Consider the following 19,021-nt stretch of genomic DNA (forward strand, 5'->3'; position numbering starts at 1 on the left):
GACCCGTTTACTGCTAATGATCTGAGCCCTTTTGTGACCAAGCACAGCAAGCAGGGACTGTTTGGTGGGAAAGGATTACTATTCTAACGTGAAAACACTCACTTCTGTAATCAAGAGAAATGCAAGTGCAGATCACATGGCTGTGTTGCATGGCAGATGTGCCTTTGGACACCTTGCTGGCTCTAGCAAGTGGTGCTTAGTGCTTAGCTGAGTCTTAAATGTTGAGGGGTTTAGTCAGAAGTGCTGGCAGGTGTGAGGTTCAGTGGCTGCAGCTGAACATCAGCTTCTTGGTGCTGAAGTCCAACCCCAGATGCTGTTCCACTGATGGCAGTGGAGTTGTACAAAGACGTGCAACATTTTCATGTTATGGTACTGTCCATGAAGAAAATGACTAAATTATTAAAATATATAAATACACACACACATATATGCATATACTGAAAACATGCAGATATTAAAAGGAAGCTGGTAAATGCCCACATCTTAGCATTAACACAGCATTAATGCAAAAGTAAATGAATCCTGGCCTTTTGGGAGGTAGGAAAACATTACCTCATTTTACATACGTGAGCATTAAACAGGGCAAGACTGACAGCTGCATCTTGGGAGGAGAATTCATGAACGTTTGTGCAGAAAGAATTGCCTTTAGGGAAGGCAACATTTCTTCAGTAATCAGACGTGGAATTTATATAGTTGGATTTTTCCTTCTCTCTCCCACAAAGGTGCACCATGTTCCACTCCCTTTACCTCTATGTGCCCCAATCCTGTGAGTCTGGCTGCTCTCCAGCGATGTCTGAAAATAGCCTGTTCGTACCCTGTTTGCTACTAGATGTCTTGGCCTAATGACCGTGCGCGGAGTTTCCTTGCCAATCCGCCTCTGTTCAGGCTCATCCCCTGTGAATGTAGCACCGTATGTTGGCTGCTTGAGTGACTTGCAAACGCTAGCCCAGAGGCAACTCTGTATCCCTCGTTCCTACTAGCCACCCTCTTGCCATTCTTGGGGAGACTTGCACCCTGCTGAGCTATAGGTAGCCCTAATTTCCCTTAGCCTAAACAGGGTGCAATTCTCCTTTGGCTCTAGGGGTATTATGAAGATCAGTTAATGATTTCAGGGAGCTTTGCGCTTCAGCAATGCTCCTTTCATCAGTTCCTCCAGTTTACGCCCTTGGCAACCCGCCAGACAAACTGCAGGACCCCCAGGGCCTCTGGCCTCATGCTGGGAGCTCACTCCTCTCGTGCAGAAAACCGAGCGGTGCTCCTTAATGATGCCAAATCTGTGCTGAGCCTCAGCGGCCCCTCTCGGCCCAGCTTTGCAGAGCGTAGAGCGAAGTGCCTTCTCTCTGAGAGGTGGAGTAACGTGCTTTCTTCCCACCAAACAGCCACGTTAGGAGTGATGAGGTGAGATTGCTGTGATGTGCTCTCCAGAGCCGGAATGACAGCACTTTGGACAATCCAGAAGCTGGGAAAGCAATGTCCAAGCGATGCTGCAGCCACTTAGTGACTGCTGTTAAAACCAGAACCACTTCCCTAACTGGTGGGTTTCCAACAGAGCAGCTGAGTGTTGCCTGGACCAGCTTGGGGGAGTTTTGCTCTGAAGGGTCTCTCTAAATTTCCCCATGAGTCTTGCAGCGCACACACTGGGTCAGTAGCGGCTCTCTTTGTGCTGGTACAGGAGCACAGAAAACATGTTCGTTCTGTAGGACTTGCCAAAGATTTCCCTACACTGTGTCTAGTTTTCAACAGACTGTGAGCTCTAAGGTGGCATCCAAAATCTGAGGACACTGTAGTGCGGGGGGCATGTCTCAGATCAGCCAATTTATTGAAATTTAGGGTGACTGAAAATCACAGATTTCCAGCAAGTGACTCTTTTATTTGCATGGGCAAAGGCAACGCATCCACATCCTGTGCACAGCGATGCGCAGTAACTGGCTGTAAACATGAGTAATGTTTGCATTCTGCCCTTTCTGGTGGGAAATGTCTGCGAGAGGGGAATGCCACAGCTTGCTCATGCGTACAGAGCTGAGGGCTTCCTTGGTATTTGTGCTCCTCTAGATTTCAAACAAGTCGTTCATGAGGCTCTGCAGAGCCATGTGGCCACGAGGCCGCTCTTGCCATGCGACTGGCCAGGCCTTGGTTTTGTAATTGTATAAAAAAGTACTTATAAAGTCCTCAGTTGTTTTTGTTTTGTTTGGTTTTGCAGGGAGTATCGTGAGTGTGGGTGATCCGAAAAAGAAGTACACGCGTTTTGAGAAGATTGGACAAGGGTTGGTGTCGGCTCCTTCTCCATCCTGTACCTTTCCTTTTACTAAGAAGGAAGCAGAGAAACCAAGCTAAGCTTGTTTGTGGGAACACTGACAATGATATATTTTTTTTCCCACTCTTCTCCCATTCTTGGCAAATTCTTGAGTCGCAGTGACCAGGGGTTTTGTGTGACTGTGTTTTCATACGAGAAAATATGTCATTAGATGATCAGGTTGCTAAATATAGCTGCAGCCAGGGAAGGAACGACTTATTTTCGACATACAAGACAACCTTCAAATTGCAGATTTGCTTTCTGAATTAACCCTCCTTGGTGCTGGTGTTGTGTCCCTCTTAGCAGGAAAGGAGTTGTGGGTAGAGGCCACAGTGATGCGATTTTGGTTCTTTTGCTATTGAAGTTGACCAATAGCTCCTGCCGAAACTCTGCACTCACGTGTGCCCTTCAGGTGAAGAGGGTACAGACAGTTAAGCTGGCTCCATTTAAAATTGCACAAAATGAGTGGGAGATCTGTCGTCGGCTCCGCATGCTGAGGCTCAAAGTCCTGTTTCCCTCGTTACCAACACCATAGTTGTTTTTTTCGTGGATCCTGTCCACTCCGTAATTGTGCTGGGGAGCTAGGTCAGCGCAGCCATGCCCGTTGTGATGGGATCAACTCACGCTCCTATGGCATGTTGCCAGTTTAGCAGCAAAGGGTTGGATGCAGATGTTGTTGCCAGGCGGCTCTCCATCATCTTGGAAAGGTCCTGGAGAACTGGAGAGGTGCCTGAGGACTGGAACAAAGCCAATGTCACTCCAGTCTTCAAGAGGGGCAAGAAGGAGGACCCAGGCAACTATAGACCAGTCAGCCTCACCTCCATCCCTGGAAAGGTGATGGAACAGCTCCTTCTGGATGTCATCTCCAGACATATGGAGGAAAAGAGGGTGACCAGGAGTAGCCAGCATGGATTCAGTAAGGGGAAATCCTGCTTAACCAACCTGATAACCTTCTGTGATGGGATGACTGGCTGGGTAGATGATGGCAGAGCAGTGGACATTGTGTCCCTTGACTTCAGCAAGGCTTTTGACACTGTCTCCCATCACATCCTCCTAGAGAAGCTCAGCAAGTGTGGGTTAGACGAGTGGACAGTGAGGTGGATTGAGAACTGGCTGAAAGGCAGAGCTCAGAGGGTCGTCATCAGTGGTGTGGAGTCTAGTTGGAGGCCTGTGGCTAGTGGCGTCCCCCAGGGCTCAGTGCTGGGTCCCATCCTGTTCCACTTCTTCATCAACGACCTGGATGAGGGGACAGAGTGCCTCCTCAGCAAGTCTGCTGATGATGCCAAGCTGGGAGGAGTGGCCGATACACGCGAGGGCTGTGCTGCCATTCAGAGAGACCTGGCCAGGCTGGAGAGCTGGGCGGAGAGGAACCTCCTGAGGTTCAACAAGAGCAAGTAGAAGGTCCTGTACCTAGGGAGAAATAACCGTGGGCACCAGTCCAAGCTGGGGTCTGCCCTTGTGGAGAGCAGCTCTGCAGAGAAGGACCTGGGAGTGCTGGTGGATGACAAGTTGACCATGAGCCAGCAATGTGCCCTTGTGGCCAAGAAAGCCAATAGTCTCCCAGGGTGCATTGTGAAGAGTGTTGGCAGCAGGTGGAGGGAGGTGACCCTGCCCCTCTCCTCAGCCCTGGGGAGGCCTCATCTCGAGTCCTGTGTCTAGTTCTGCGCTCCCCACTACAACAGAGACATGGAGCTACTGGAGAGAGTCCAGCGTAGGGCTACGATGATGATCAGAGGGCTGGAGCACCTGCCCTCTGAGGAACGGCTGCGAGAGCTGGGCCTCTTCAGCGTGGGGAAGAGAAGCCTGAGGGGGGATCTTATCAATGTGTACAAGTACCTGAAGGGAGAGTGTCAAGGGGATGGGGACAAACTCTTTTCAGTTGCCCCATGTGACAGGACAATGGGCAGAAACTGAAGCACAGGAAGTTCTGCCTGAGCGTGAGGGGGAATTTCTTCCCTGTGAGAGTGACGGAGCCCTGGACCAGGTTGCCCAAAGAGGTTGTGGAGTCTCCTTGTCTGGAGATCTTCAAGGCCCGCCTGGATGCAACCCTGTCTACCATGCTGTAGGTGACCCTGCTGAGCAGGGAGGTTGGACTAGATGATCTCCAGAGGTCCCTTCCAACCTTAGGGATCCTATGATCCTGATCCTATGCGCCTACTGTCTCCTACCAGGAGCTTTTTTCCACGTAGGTTCTCTGGCCACTGCTTTACCAGCAAAGTTGGCTCAGAAATATTTCAGATGATATTTATTACTGAAATTATTGCATGAAAAAGAAGGGGAATAAGAGGGCTTTACAGAGATAAGCAGGAGGGGAAAAGATTTCTAAGCCTTGCCATGAGGCACTAATAAGTGGAGTTTATTTCTCTGTCTTGTTTAGAGCCTCGGGTACGGTTTACACAGCAATGGATGTAGCTACAGGACAGGAGGTAAGTGCTGCTAGAATACCACTTTTGAAAGTTTTGGTTGATGGTACAAAACAAAGGCATTCTTTCAGGGGTTCACAATATTTTATTTCTAATGAGGTATTTATTTCCGTACTAATGAGGCACGGTTGAGCGCTCTGAGCAGACAGCTGGAAAAAATGATTTCTCACATTTTCATTCCTGAACCATTTCGTATTTGAAAAGAATCTTTCTGTGACCTTGAAGATGCCTGTCTCTTTCATCCCCACGGCTCCTGTCTGTCCCCATTTCTTCTCTTATTTTGTGCACTCTACTCTGCTTCCTACGCTTGCGCTAGCTGACTTGCATAGAAATAGTTCCTCACCATCCCTTTCCTTGCTTGCTTTCTGCCCTTGAACTGAGAGACAAGGAATGTTGTTTTGTTTTGGTTTTTTCCCGTGAGTATTGAAAAACGGCCTGCATAAGGCATGCATGCATAATAAACTGATAGTGATGGATATGCAGCGTCTGTGGAAACAAATATTGTTAGTTAGATTTCTAAAGAGGGAAATGTAGGCATTATTCTAAATATATTTATGGAAGTCTGCAGCACTGCGTGTCTACTCTGCGTTTGTACAAAGTCAGGGTTACCCACCGGTGAGTTTCACAACTCTCTGCTTTTTGCTGACAGTACTTCACCCCGTTTTCGAATTCCCAAAGCAATCATATGGTTCAACTGCAGCCCCTGAGGAAGGGGAGCTGCATTCATTTTAAAGCAATGGGAATTTTATAGGAGGAGATTCTTTGATGGTTCTCTACTTTCCTTCTGGACCACTTCAGTGACTCCCATGTGAATATTATTACATGTAAGTTATTATTGCGTCAGGCTTTTAAATCATTCCCATTATACCAGTGTGATCAGGCCCTCGATTTTTAAAATTGCTTTTGGGATCGCAGCAGTCTTGGTATTCTGTTAACTTGTTCCTTTCTGTGAAGGGCTAGTGGCTGCTGGTACCAATCCTTTGAGCTCAGGAGCTCAATTTAAGGCAACAAATTTTAGAAGCCCTGGAAGGAAATTTCTTTACTGTGCAGATATATAGGAATCTTAGGCAACTCCCAGGATTAAAAATGCTTATTTTGTCTCATCATGCACATCTTCAGTAAGGAAAATGCCCATTTATGCACCTGGGTCTAGCTCTGAACAGGAGTGAGGAAGTACAGGGGCCTCTTGGAAGCTTCTCCGGTACTGAACTGAGGATTTCTGTATCTGCAGCAAATGCCTTCCCTCTTGTCTTTGTCTTTCGTTCTCCTCTCTGGTCTTTTCCAAAAAGCATCATGGGGTTTCTGTTTTTCTCTTTCTTAAGCACTGTTTGGCAGCTTTGTGTATAGTGTGGAAAAACAGCGCAGTGCCTCGTCTGTTCTCCTGTTCTCGTGTGTTGGGACTTTTCTATAGAGTCTCCTGCTGTACTATCAAAATGCTAATTGTATCTATCTATATTAGCGCTCTGTGGCTTATTTCTCTTAATCCTTGCTTTTGTGAGCTACAGTTTCTGGCTCCCGTCCATTAGTCTGTGCCACTTTCTCTGCAAGCAGCTGTTTTGTATAGGCACAATTACATTTTTTCCCCTTTGTCTTTGCCTAAATATTGTATCAAATACGGTTGGATTGTAACATTTATCAAAGCTTTTCTGCCTCCTGCTGTGCTGAGTAGTCTTACTGGCTTGAAGGCTTGTATTAGGACCAGGTACTCTCACTCGTGAAGCGCTGACATCGTGAATAGTTGAAGTTCAGAGCACATTGTATCCGACTGATTTCTGTGCTTATACATGCAGAGTAGGTATAATGAGACAGGTAAAAAGTGACAAAGTTGATGGACTGTTACGGAAGAATCCACTCCTATTTCCCTGTGTTATGACTGGGGATGAAGCTCAATCTAATTCATGCATTTTCAGCCCTGTATCTAAACTTTGGTGCTTTTTTCCCCTGAGGTCTTGCTCTGATGGATAAAATAATTAAAAATAAAATAAATAAAAATAAAATAACATTATCACCTTAAAGAACTTAGTTTAGGCCATGTAATTTACCCCTTCCCTGATCTCCTGCCATGCTGCAGCTCTCTAGAAGCACAGGATTGGTTTGGAGGGGGAAAGAAACCCAAGCCTCCAGAAATGGCCGATCTAAAATAAAATGGATAAGAATCCTTTAAAAAGAAACACATCTTTGATAAATCAGCCCATACTGGATTGAGGGGATCTCTGCTCTTTTGCCTGAAACTGTAGAGATGGTTATCCAACTATGGCACAGCCGTCCAGTATGAAAACAGTAACCTCCCTGGCTTTTTGGCATTAAGTTCTCGATATGTGTGGAAACGGACTGACTGGAGGAGCTCATAGAGCTATGAAACGGTTCAGTGACCCACGGCAATAAAGTGGCTTTCCCCTTTGTGTGAGTAGGGGACTAAAATAAGCAACACTAGTACTGGCGGGTTTCTAGATGACCCTTTAATAATGCTTTCCTTTTTCATCTTTCTTTACTACAGGTTGCAATCAAACAGATGAATTTGCAGCAGCAGCCCAAAAAAGAACTGATTATTAACGAAATTCTTGTAATGAGGGAAAACAAAAACCCCAACATTGTCAACTACTTGGACAGGTAAGTGATGATTTGAAGAGTTCACAAAGGGTCTCTGGAAAACACTTCATTGTCTCTGTCTTAAGTGATCCTGTCTCAACTTAACGCAGGTAGAGGACAACTCTGCAGTGTTTAGTGCATGTGGCAAGGTTGGGTTGTGGGTGGCTTAGCAGTCTCAGTCCATACCCAAGGAGAAACAGGTGAATCGGTATCAAGTGGGGTTTCTAGGCTCTCCTTAGAGATCATGGCAGAAAATACAATAGCAGCACGCTGTCAGAATTCTGCTCGTTACTTCTCCCCTTTTCCAGATTTGACGCTATGAGCCATTTCCTTCCTGCGATGGAAGCAATTTGAACTGTATTATTCTTACTTGTTTTACTCTTCCGCTGAGCAATACTGACTTTCTGTTTGCAGAAGGATATAATTTTTTCTTTTTGGCTGTCTACTGAGGTTTTTTGAGCCGTAGCATAACAGTGGTGAGGGTGAATGACATGTGGCACACAACCAGGCAAGGCTGCTCTCTTGTGGGTGTGAATGAGGGAGAAAAGCAGTAGTAAAAATAACTGTGCTCCTGGTAACTCATTCCTAGAGAAGAGATGAAATTGCAGGTCTGATCAGAGATGTGGCACAGAGAGTAGGTAAAAACCTCTGGAAGACGGAGAGAACAGGATTATTCCCTGCTCAGAGCTGGACTTCATGCACATGCGGTGACATTTCTGCTCAGCCTTGGACATGCATCCATATGGGAAGGCTCGTGCTCGAATCCCCTCTTCTTCTTACTGCAGAGCTGCACCTAGTAGCTTATGTATGTACAGACCTGCTATTCTTGTTCTTGAGCTCTTTTCCCTTGGATCAGGACAATAACAGCACAGAAAAAAAGCAGCAGTCCGGCTGTTACGTGTATTCTGGTAGTAGTCAGCTCAGCAGCATTGAATGTAAGCTCTTTTTAAAATAAATCCATGTAGTCCTGACCGTGAGTGCAGCCCTGAAAACTGTGATTACTATATGGTTTAAGGTAGTAAAATATTTAAGTCTTCAAACAAACATGGCCATGAGAATGGTAAAAACCATCACGTTCTTCTTCTGCGTGGGACGTTGATACCATACATAAGGGTGATGGTAGCAGTGCTGCTGTCCATAGATCGATTCCTTCAGAAGGGGCTACTGGTAAATGTGCTTCTCCGGGCGCAGGGAGTTGCCTCTGAAAGTTCAACAACTGCTTGTATATCCCCTGCTTGAGCGTTAGGAAACAGTCACAAGCTGTCAGCACTGAAATCTGGGGAGCGGTAAAAGCTGAACAGGCAGCAGCATTGTGCAGTGACTTGTATTCAGCCTCAGTGTAACACTGATGCATTGTGTCAAGCCTGAATCATTCACTCGCATTAAAGATACAGTGTTTAGTTCCAGCGAAGCTGCGGCAGGATTTCCAGTCTGCTGCACTTGTGTCAGGATCCCGTGGTCTTGATGAACTATAGCTTTGGCTTATTGTGGGGTAAAACAGTGTCTCGACTGGCTGAGCCGCAGAATTTAATCTTGGCAGCTTGTTTCATTTTTGAAGATACTACAGCGTCATGTGGCCTAGAATCTCCTTTGGAAGTTTGAGGGAGTGTTTGGAGACTTGTTTACTCTGCAAGTGTATCAAAATCCTATCGGACATTCCCTTAACGGGCTTGTTTTGATGTCTTAGCCAAAACAAATACTTCTTGAATGCTGCAGCATCAGTGCTGATGCTGAATTCAAATCAGGCTTTGTACTATGTGCATAGTTGTAAACTAAAAGTGCAACTTTGTCGAAGGGATGGGAAATCTGCCCATGAAATTGTTTGTGGAAGGCGTGTGTGTGCAGAGGAGTGATGCTGGGCAGAGATCCTCTTCTTAGAAAGAGGCAGAAAGATTATTACTTGTGTAAAACGAAACAAATAGAGAAGAACATTTAAACGGTGCATAGGGGTTGAAACCCATGTGTTTATCCTCGCTGACTGGAGGCTTCCTTTTGACATAGCTATTTTACTTTCTCTCCTGTTAGAGCAGCTCCACGTGCATGTGCTTGCCTTGTCTACCCAGTACATCTTAGCTGTAGGGTAGCTGCTGCTATAGGGACATCCTGCTGTCTTGTTTAACCTTCCAGCGACGGGAGCTGCTGCTTTTGTCCTTGCCTTTCTCTCACTAATCCTTTTCGGAGGGATTAGTTTTTGTTAAACTGCTGTAAATGGACGAAGCAGCTCCGAGGATGAGCACAGGGGTTCTTCAGCCTGTTGTGCCACTTCAGCTTTGCAAGTGTAGGATCCTGTGGCTGGGAAGCTGCTTCCCTCCTGCCTGGCCTGCTTGTTTCCTGAGTGCTGAAAGAAGCTGGTATTTGAAAGCCATTAGCTGGCTTCTCCCCGTTCTTGCCGCAGAAGGCAGTGTGAACAGGGACGCACTTGCCCCTGTGGGACTTGGGGGGTGCAGGTTGTGGCTGTTTTTGTTGGTGTGTCTCCTTCCAAGTACCCAGGAGGAGCTGCAAGATGTTTATCAGCTCTACTCTACAGAGCAGACCTCTGGCCTCTTTCTCTACCTCACATCCTCTCTTTACGCAGGAGTTTTCAGTGCTTTATCCTCTTTGACCTGCATGGCCTACCTGATAGCTACGAGGTCCCGCTGGTTTAGTATCCCCCAGAAATCACTGTGCTCAAACTGCATTTATGCTTCAGCCAGCTTTTCTGCTGCAGTGTAAGGAGCCGGTGTTGCACCACGGTATGACGTGAAGCTTAAGATAGTGCCGTGCCCTAATTCAGCTATACTTAGGAGCTGAATTTAGGAGCATCCAGCTCTGAAGACAGTGACACTAGTCTTCCTGTGCAGCAAGCAACTATTTAAGCAGAATTGCCTTCTGGAAGTGCTCGTTCCTTTCCCACTGTGTGAAGGAGGCCTCAGAGACCTGCTTCTCAAATTAAGCATCTGAAGTTAGATGCTAAGCATTAGGCAAAGCAAAGATCTGCCTTTGGTTTCTTCCTTAAGAGCTGTCCTTCATGTAATAAACCCCACAAATCTTCACTTTAAGTGGTAGCTGCTATTACAGAATCACACTTCCCTTCCCCCGCAACCCTAAACTGAACCAGGATTGGAAAATCCATGTGTAAAACTGAAGAAATGTGACACAATAATGTTAAAAGAAAACACTGATTTCTTTCTAGACCAACTTCCTGAGTATGTGATGGTGTTGGAGTGGTGTCACTGCTGCAGAAGTCTGTAACGAACATTCCTGCTTTCCTGAGCAAACCCAAATTTTATGGGTTTTTATGGGTGTAGCCATAAACAAGGTTTAGGGACTGGTGTGCATTTCTGATGGGAAGGGATTGCCAGTTGGGAGACACCTTTTTCAGGTATTTAAGTGGAAGCTGGGTGATAGCCTTAGAGGAGCAGAGACTACTCTTGCAGATGGATGAGGAGAAAGCTATAGGCCCCCCTTTTCCTCCGAGACTTTCATGAACGTGCTTTTATTGCCAGCCTGGTTTCAGAATGTGACTCTGTGTGACAGGGTGACACCACGATATGCCTGCTGTCAAATGGGGAGCAGGATGTAGATATAGTGACTCCTGGCCATGCCTCAAGATCCACTCAGCCACCATGGTTTTGAGACACACCTTACAGTGGACAGTTCAGGGACTAAAACGGGCCTCTGCTGTGGTGGGAGATTGAAGAGATCCCAGAGACAGCACCACTCTGTCTCCTGAAATTACATTTGCTCAGCGGGAGCTGGCAGGGGGCCACCGTTAATTCCACCTCCCTGCATGCTGTGTTAGAGCTATCAATTATTGAGGTGCCTGGGTCTTGGCACGCACGTCCGGCTGCTCACGGTGCAGCTTTGGTTCACAGTATGATTCTTGGCTCACTTTCCCCTCCCCACCTTTCACCTGCAGAGAGAACCTGCTCCCAGCGTGCACAGCCTGAGATTGTCGCACAGGAACAGGGACCCTATTCTTCCCCCCTCCTTGCAGCCAAGTGGATTTGGGACTGCAGAGTGTGCCAGTGGCAATGCAGGGAAGCGCATTTTCCGGAGTGCCACTGATTTATTGAAGGGCCACTGATAAAATATGGAGAAAGCCTGGTTTGGCAGGAGTGAGGAAAAAGAAGCAATGTCGTAGGGGCAGGAAGGAGGGGTCTGCATGCAGTATCCTTCAGAGCCCATCAGAAGAACGTGGATGACCCGTAGGCTTGGCAGGAGCGTTTCTGAAAGCAATTCTGCTCCTGTGTCACTCCAAGGGCCTGTTGTGCAGGTGATACTGCCTGCCTGGGGTCTGTGCTGCTGGAAGAAAACTGCCAGTGCCTCAGCTTCTCTTCTGCATTGCAGCTGGAGGCCTGTTTGCTCTGGGAGTATAGCCCGAAGTCCTTGAGATACTTAAGAAACTGTAGATGTCAGTGGAAGCCGTGCTGTGTGCCTGCTCTCCGAGGCTGTGCGCTCGAACCCCCATCCTTGTGGTAGCTCTTGCCCTTCTGTCCCAGCAGGAATTGTAAGCTCGGGTCTCCATCGTAGCACAGGCTTTTTGAATGACAGAAAAATTCAGCCTTGCTGTTAGGGCTGAGAAACTTGGAGCCAACTCTCCTGTCACCTCTGTCCTGTTGTCTCCCCAACCCACTGCACCCGTCCTTCCCTCTGCTCTGTTGGGTTGTGATTTGATCCCCCAACATACAGAGTATTACCGGTACCTGGTGTCCGAGGGCTCTTAAATGTGCTTTTGAAGCCTCACGGCTTCTCTGCGCTTCTAAAATAGCTTTAAACCCCAGTGCATTCTGACCAGGCAAATGGAGGCATGCAGATACTTGCTTATTTTAAGATCTGTCTTTGGCTTTCAGTTATCTTGTAGGCGAAGAGCTGTGGGTAGTCATGGAGTACTTGGCAGGAGGCTCCCTAACAGATGTTGTGACAGAGACCTGCATGGATGAAGGACAGATCGCAGCAGTGTGCCGAGAGGTAAAGCTGCCCTCGCCCTTGGAGTGACCTGTGATAAGGAAGGGGACGTGGGCTTTCCTCGACATGTTACTGGCTCCGCAGAGAGAGCTACCTTAGTGTTAAATTACAGAAGCTGTATTTTTTGTAGGACTGATTTAATTTGGGAGATTACAGCTGACACCTGCTACAACTTAGAGTGAGGACTGCAGTGACAAATGGGATTGGGATCCTGTTGGTTACACCCATTCTCCAGAGATTTGGGGACTAATCTGCTCTCCTAGGACCTGACGATCCCTGTGCGATATCTCTGTGTAGTCCTGCATGTATCACGTGGATCTAGGAAAGCCTCTAAGAAAATAAGTCCTTGCTACTGAAAATGCACGCTGTTAAAGCCCATTAGCTGGCTAATTACGGCAGGTGAATAACTTCATTGCACATAAGAATAACTTTTCTTTTTTCTTCCCTCCACCTCCCCCAGTGTCTCCAGGCTTTGGAATTTCTCCATTCAAACCAAGTTATTCACAGAGACATCAAGAGTGACAACATTCTGCTGGGAATGGATGGCTCTGTCAAACTAAGTATGTGGGGAACAGCGCTGGTGATGGTTTGAATTATCAGTCCAGGAACTAACAGTCCTGTTACCTGCTTAGAGCCAGGCCTACCGGGGAGACGGGCGTTTGAGGTGCTTGATACTGTGGCAGTGAGGAGACTGTAGAAATGCTCCTCTAGGTATTTCTGTGGCATCTGTTTTAATGGCTATTGGCAAGCATAAATCCCTGTGAATTGATACTAGGCTTGAAGTGAGGTTTGGGGTTCATTTTGCTTTGGACCATCTGTTTTTGTTGACTAAAATAACAGAATTTTACTGCACCTCCAGTCTAGAAAGCTGAGTTTGAAGATATAGGGTCGCAGATCTTCATTTATGAGCTCTCTCTTCAGTGTGGAAAATACTGCCAGTATTTGGAGGAAGGTGGAGTTAAGAACTAGAAAATATAACTAGAAAATGTAACATAACTAGAAAATGTTAAATCTAACAACACTAAGCCCAGACTGGTCTCTTATGTTCTTTTCCCTCCTGTGTTACAGCAGTAACGAAGACCTTGAGACTGTTCTGCCCCTCTGGTGCTAGGGTAACTGTTACACTTGTTCAGAGATAAGTCTGGAAACCACTGAACAATTATCTTCCACCTATAACTTTAACAAGATTGTGCTCCCTTTCTCTCTGTGACAGTTGTGTTGGCTAGCAGCCAACTGGCATAAATAAATCTATTTTTGTCGGCAGTGACAGCAGATATGACTCAAAATTCACACAGTGCAGATATGCTGAGTAAGAAGGTGGGTTTTTTGCACATAATTGCTTTTTACAATAAAACTGCACTTAGGTATAGTCAGATCTCTGGAGTATGGGGTGATGAATAGCTGATCAGGGCCAAAGTGTTCTGTTCATTATAGAGTAACTTCTCTGAGCACATTATGCAGGTACTTGGCTGCAGTTTAAAGCTAGAAAACTCCCTGTGGGTATGATGCAGTAACCTTCTGGACATGAGTTTCTTACTGGCTCTGCTGGAAATCTGTTCTGTTTATGAACCATATGTACCTTTCCTAGTTGTTACCCTTGATGAAAACTCAGTTAGGGATCAGCTTATTTTTCATCGTTCTGCCTAAAATTAAACCTGTAGTGCCATAGGGGGTCAGGCTGGGCACTGCATCTTGCTGAGTGGACTCTGCTGGCCTCACAAGAACAGAATTAGTTTTCTTTTGGCAAGACAAATACAAATAAGACAGAGGGCCCAGCAATCTTCATGCCAAGCCTCTACATCTTTCTATCTACTTAAAATAATCAATATAGATTTAGGTACATTAAATTTCCTTTGAATGCAGGGTTTGCTCTGTAAAGCAAATGCTGTTTGAAGGATGGTATACCTACTGGGAAGTAATATTTCTGGGACTAAAAATATTAACAGACAAAACGGTGGCATTTTGGTTATGTAAATCAGGCTGTGCATTGATTTCTGTTTTTACACACCCCAGAACACTTTTTAGACCATATATTGCATAGTATATTACAACTGCCTGACATTGCAAGCACAGCCAAGTTTCTCAGCATCCATATAAGGCTTTTTACAGATCCCCATCATTCACATGGACAAGTCAGCACCTCTGTGATCCTAATGGCCTCAGTGAGTCACATTTCAAAACTTACTTCTCAACACCATCTTCTGTATTAGCCACAAAACCATCCTTCCTTTCAGAGTTGCAGCAGCAGCAACCTACCAGACAGTGCAGCATGCTAGCTTGTCTTACAGCATCCGTAAGTGTTGTCTGGAGAAAATGGCTGATTTCTAAGTTTATTTCTTCCCCCTTCTTTAATTTTCCAGCTGACTTCGGCTTCTGCGCCCAGATCACTCCTGAGCAGAGCAAGCGCAGCACCATGGTGGGAACTCCATACTGGATGGCACCTGAAGTGGTGACCCGGAAAGCATATGGGCCCAAAGTGGATATCTGGTCGCTGGGGATCATGGCCATTGAGATGATCGAAGGAGAGCCCCCTTACCTCAATGAGAACCCCCTGAGAGTAAGCCTTTTTGTGCCTTAAGTCTTCACTAGCACTTCCAACTAAATGAGGCTATAGGTGAGGCAGGTGAATCCTCCCATGTGGTTTCCCCACATTCTCCGTCTCTTTAGACGTTGCAGTGAGAAGATTCAGCTCATTTTGATTAAAAGCCCTCTTTGGTCTTAGAGAGCAGAGGTTCTTCCTACGCTGAAGTAGCTGGTTTGTCCTCTGAGGTGTAGCACATGCTGATGCAGACTCTCTGGTAGGCTCTGATGAGTTAAATCACGTGCACTCGTGTTTTCCCACTTTCTGAAGAGGCTGATAGAGGCAGCAAGAGCACCTTATGGCACCAAGCAGCTAGCTTCTTGAAGCCTTGTGCCCTGTGAGCAGAGAAGAGAGTTGTCCTTGGGTTCTAAAAACAGGGCACCTGTTACTTTTTTATAAACCTAGCATTTTCCTACTGCTGGATTGTCAGAGAAAGGGGGAGGAATACCTCCAGTTCTTCCTTGCATGCTCCAAATAAAGCTCAAAGTGCAGTAAGCCTTTAAGTAGGGTTTAACCCCACTGATACCTTCCCTTTCATTAAAACCTAAACAAGGAAGAGATCCCATCAGCAGGGATGTAGCTGCTCCTAACACAAGCCAGGATGATGGCTTTTTCTTCAGCTAAACAGGATGAGGGGGGTTAGATGAATGTTATTTAACTTTTGTCTCCATCTCTTGCACTGGAAGTGATTTAGGGAGAGAGGAGGGGCAGCAAAGTAGAGTGAAAAGAAAGAAATTGGGTGTTGAGTTAAATGAGGATGGTTAAGTAATTCAGTGCTTTGGCCTCATTTAACTCGACTTGCTCTAGTTCCCAGGCCATCAGACTGCTCCCATGGGAGCAGTCTGAGTGGTGTGCTCAAAAGGCCCATGTATTAGTTCCTTTTCCCTTTAAAAATCCATCCAGGAAGTTTCTTGCTTGCATGAAATTCTGCAGTGGATGAACTCCGAGTTTCTTGACTCTGTATGCATGTGGGGGGATGATGCTTCGTCACTGAGCAGTGTTAAAACTACTTGTTTCTACAGGATGATAAATGCTGTTTAAGGATCTGCTGAACATCTTCCAAGAAGCCAATCACATTTTACAGGACTAAGCTTTTAGGCCTTGCCCACTCAGGGAAAGTACAGACAGAACTAAATCTCATATTTATTCAGGGGTACCTTTCCCATGAGGATACAGTTTTTGCTGGAGGAGAGTTGTGCCAGTTAACTTCCCTATGTAAACACAGTCTGGAATGTTGTTTTGTCCTCCTAATCCCTTGAGATGACGACAGGATCCAAACCCAGATTACAAGAATAAAACAATAAAGGATTGGATCCCATCCACATCAAAACAGGGCTGGCAGCTATTCTGTTTGCTGAAACTTAAGCACTGAATAGTAATCCTGATAAGATTTTTTTCTTCATTGAATTGGGGGGAGGGAGAGGAAAATATGGGTGTCTGTAATTTGGAGATGGAGTCTTACCTTCATGACCTCCTGTTTCTTTGGTGCTTGTTTTGCTTTAGGCCCTATATCTCATTGCTACTAATGGGACCCCAGAACTGCAGAACCCAGAAAAGCTTTCACCCATATTCCGAGATTTCCTAAACCGCTGTCTTGAAATGGATGTGGAAAAAAGAGGTTCTGCAAAAGAACTGCTACAGGTAAATGCTGGGGAGGAGGGCTGAATCAAGCATTTCAGAGTGAGGCCAATTTATGGGGAGAACGTACGTGAGGTCTTTAATACTGCATCAGCTGAAAGCACAAGCTCAGCTAAGGTAATTTGCTCACCTCTCCCCCCACTCCCCCCAAAAACAACCCAAAATGCACAATGAAGCATTAGCAGAGTACTCCTTCCTGTGCTCTGCTTGCTGCCTAGAGCAGCTGTGCAGCAACCAGCCTGAAAAAATCAGTGTCCCAGGCCTGCCAAATGCTGAGCTCCTTAATTCCCATGGCTTCTTCACACAGCTTACCCTGACATCTGTATGTGTTGGCATGTCCTGGTTGTGCTTGTTCTGATTTGGACAGCGGCAGGGCTTCCAGCTATTGGATGTTCTAGTTGTCTCTCTCCCAATGGAGGGATCCCAAGTCTCCTTGAGCTCTCACACTTTACAATAACTGGAGCAGTTCAGTGGTGTTACCATGTTTTGCCAGATGCTGCTCCTTACAGCAGAGGTGACAGTATAGAACTTGGGAAAATGCTACGTTATTTCACTGAAAACTTAGTCTTTTTGTCTAAACTCCTGGTAAAAGTGCATGGCCAAGCTGCCAGTCTTCGCCAACAGAGATGAGAAGTGTTCACGTGTCCCTTCTGTCACACCTGCCATGGGTGGGGAAAACGTGCTCCAACTCTCTGTAAAATAAGCATGTGATTGGATGCTGTCATACCTCAACTGTGAGACAGTTCCCTATCTTGCTTTCCTTTCTTTCCGCTAGTTTGTCTAGGGGATTCAGCTTTGACTACATTGCTGCCTTCTGAGTCTGTAATCAAGCATTAATCACTGGAAGAATGGCAGCAGTTGCAAGATCACTCTCTGTCCTGGATTTTCCAGATCCAAAATTTGAGAGAGCAGTAATGTCTTGGAGAGAACGTGGTTGCTTGCTCCAAGAAGCAGAACATTTCATTTTACTTAACAGAGCACCTTGGATAGGAGACTGACTGAATGGTTCTGTGTTGCAAGCTCCATGCAGCACTCTCAAATTCCAGCTCTGTTGTGCAAGTTTCTGATACCTGTAGAAGGTGTGGCAGTGCTTTCACCAGACCCATGAGGTCAGAGAAGAGAGCTGATTTCTGCAGGAAGCCCTGTGCTTTCTGTTTGAGATGCACAGATTGTTTTCAGTACACCTTTGTTAAACACAGAATTTCACTATAGATGCTGCATGAATTTGTAATCCCCTAGGGATACTTGCTGAATTCTGCTTGATCTTGAAAGCATGCAAACACTGGAGAATTTAGCTTGTGTTGGGTACAAAGGTGTGTATCAGCTCAGGCAAGCCCAAAAAGTTTGTGGTGATAACAGACTTCTTGGTTTTACCTGTTTAGAGTAGGCCATTAGACTTTGTATGGGTTTAGGTGCCAGTATTTTGTTGTGGTCACCAGACTTCTCGGGCATGTTCTGAACAATTTAACTTTTTTTTTTTTTCTTTTTTCTTTTTTCTTTTCTAGCACCAGTTTCTGAAAATTGCAAAACCTCTGTCTAGTCTTACTCCTCTGATTATTGCAGCTAAAGAAGCAGCAAAGAACAACCATTAAAGTCATGGAGTTCAACATAGTTGTTGTGTCAAGCCTTTTAGATGTTCATTTCAAAGACTGAATTACCTGCCGCTCCTCCATCCCGCTCCTCCTTCGCAGGCATGCTCTTAAAACTTTGATCTACCTGGAAGGGTGGCAGAGGTGGCGTTAGCCGAATGGCATGCAAGAGGGACATTGCTGATCTTACGTAGCAGGCTGTCTTTCCATCCCCTTGGTGGGGGTGAGAGGGGAAGATTATTTTGTATGGTTGAAAAGATCTTTCCGAGAACATCTGAACCTGACCTACAAGTAGCAAAGCCACTTTGTTTTCATACTTCTTATTGTGTTTATTTTTTAAAAAAATAAATGTGGAGCCTTAGACCATGTTTATCTTAATAAATTAAATCTTTTGCTGGCTAGACATTTCCTGCTTGTGCCAAGCTGCTGTTACACCACTGAGGCTGCTCTGTGCTTTGGATGACTTTGGATGACTTGGGAAGCAGCCAGCAGCAAGTGAAAGGGGGAACGAGGGCAGGAAGCCGAAGATCCCTCGCAGCACTGCTGGATGCTTTGAGAGAGCATGGAGAAAGTCTGTTAGTGCTTCCTGCAGCCACTGGAGAACTTAATTTGTGGATGATCTTTCTGCCAAATTTCATGAATCAGACCCTCCGCACCCTAGTTACGACTCAACTAATTGAACAGATCTCTTAAGCATTTCTGATACTCTAGAAGGTAAATTACAGAAGAAATTGTCACTTTTTTAAGGTTGTTGCATCAGTGCTGTGAGGCTTGTTAGAGACCCCTGCCCTGTATGATAAAGCAAACACAGCAACTGTCTTTATAAGGATAAGATTTGCCTGCAAAATGATGTTGAAAACTCCTGTTTCTTAGATCAAGTCCAACAGAAAAAGAGACTGACCACAGATACTGCTTTCTTGGAAGCATGGGGACAATGTTAATTTTTTGAAATGAAAGAATA

General features: G+C 45.8%; 1 protein-coding gene across 3 annotated transcripts in view; it reads left to right on the forward strand.

The window, feature by feature from the left end:
* The window catches only part of PAK1 (p21 (RAC1) activated kinase 1), a 71,303-nt gene extending 52,877 nt beyond the window's left edge, over nt 1-18,426 (forward strand). For all 3 annotated transcript variants that reach the window (XM_062578224.1, XM_062578214.1, XM_062578231.1), the window contains exons 8-15: nt 2,201-2,264; nt 4,671-4,719; nt 7,214-7,326; nt 12,138-12,255; nt 12,713-12,812; nt 14,613-14,809; nt 16,337-16,474; nt 17,977-18,426. In XM_062578224.1, the coding sequence (XP_062434208.1) occupies nt 2,201-2,264; nt 4,671-4,719; nt 7,214-7,326; nt 12,138-12,255; nt 12,713-12,812; nt 14,613-14,809; nt 16,337-16,474; nt 17,977-18,063 (866 nt within the window). In that variant the 3' untranslated portion in view covers nt 18,064-18,426. The remainder of the gene's footprint in view (nt 1-2,200; nt 2,265-4,670; nt 4,720-7,213; nt 7,327-12,137; nt 12,256-12,712; nt 12,813-14,612; nt 14,810-16,336; nt 16,475-17,976) is intronic.
* Nucleotides 18,427-19,021: the final 595 nt, after the last annotated feature.

The sequence above is a fragment of the Rhea pennata genome, chromosome 1 (genome assembly GCF_028389875.1).
Source record: "Rhea pennata isolate bPtePen1 chromosome 1, bPtePen1.pri, whole genome shotgun sequence".
NCBI lineage: Eukaryota > Metazoa > Chordata > Aves > Rheiformes > Rheidae > Rhea > Rhea pennata.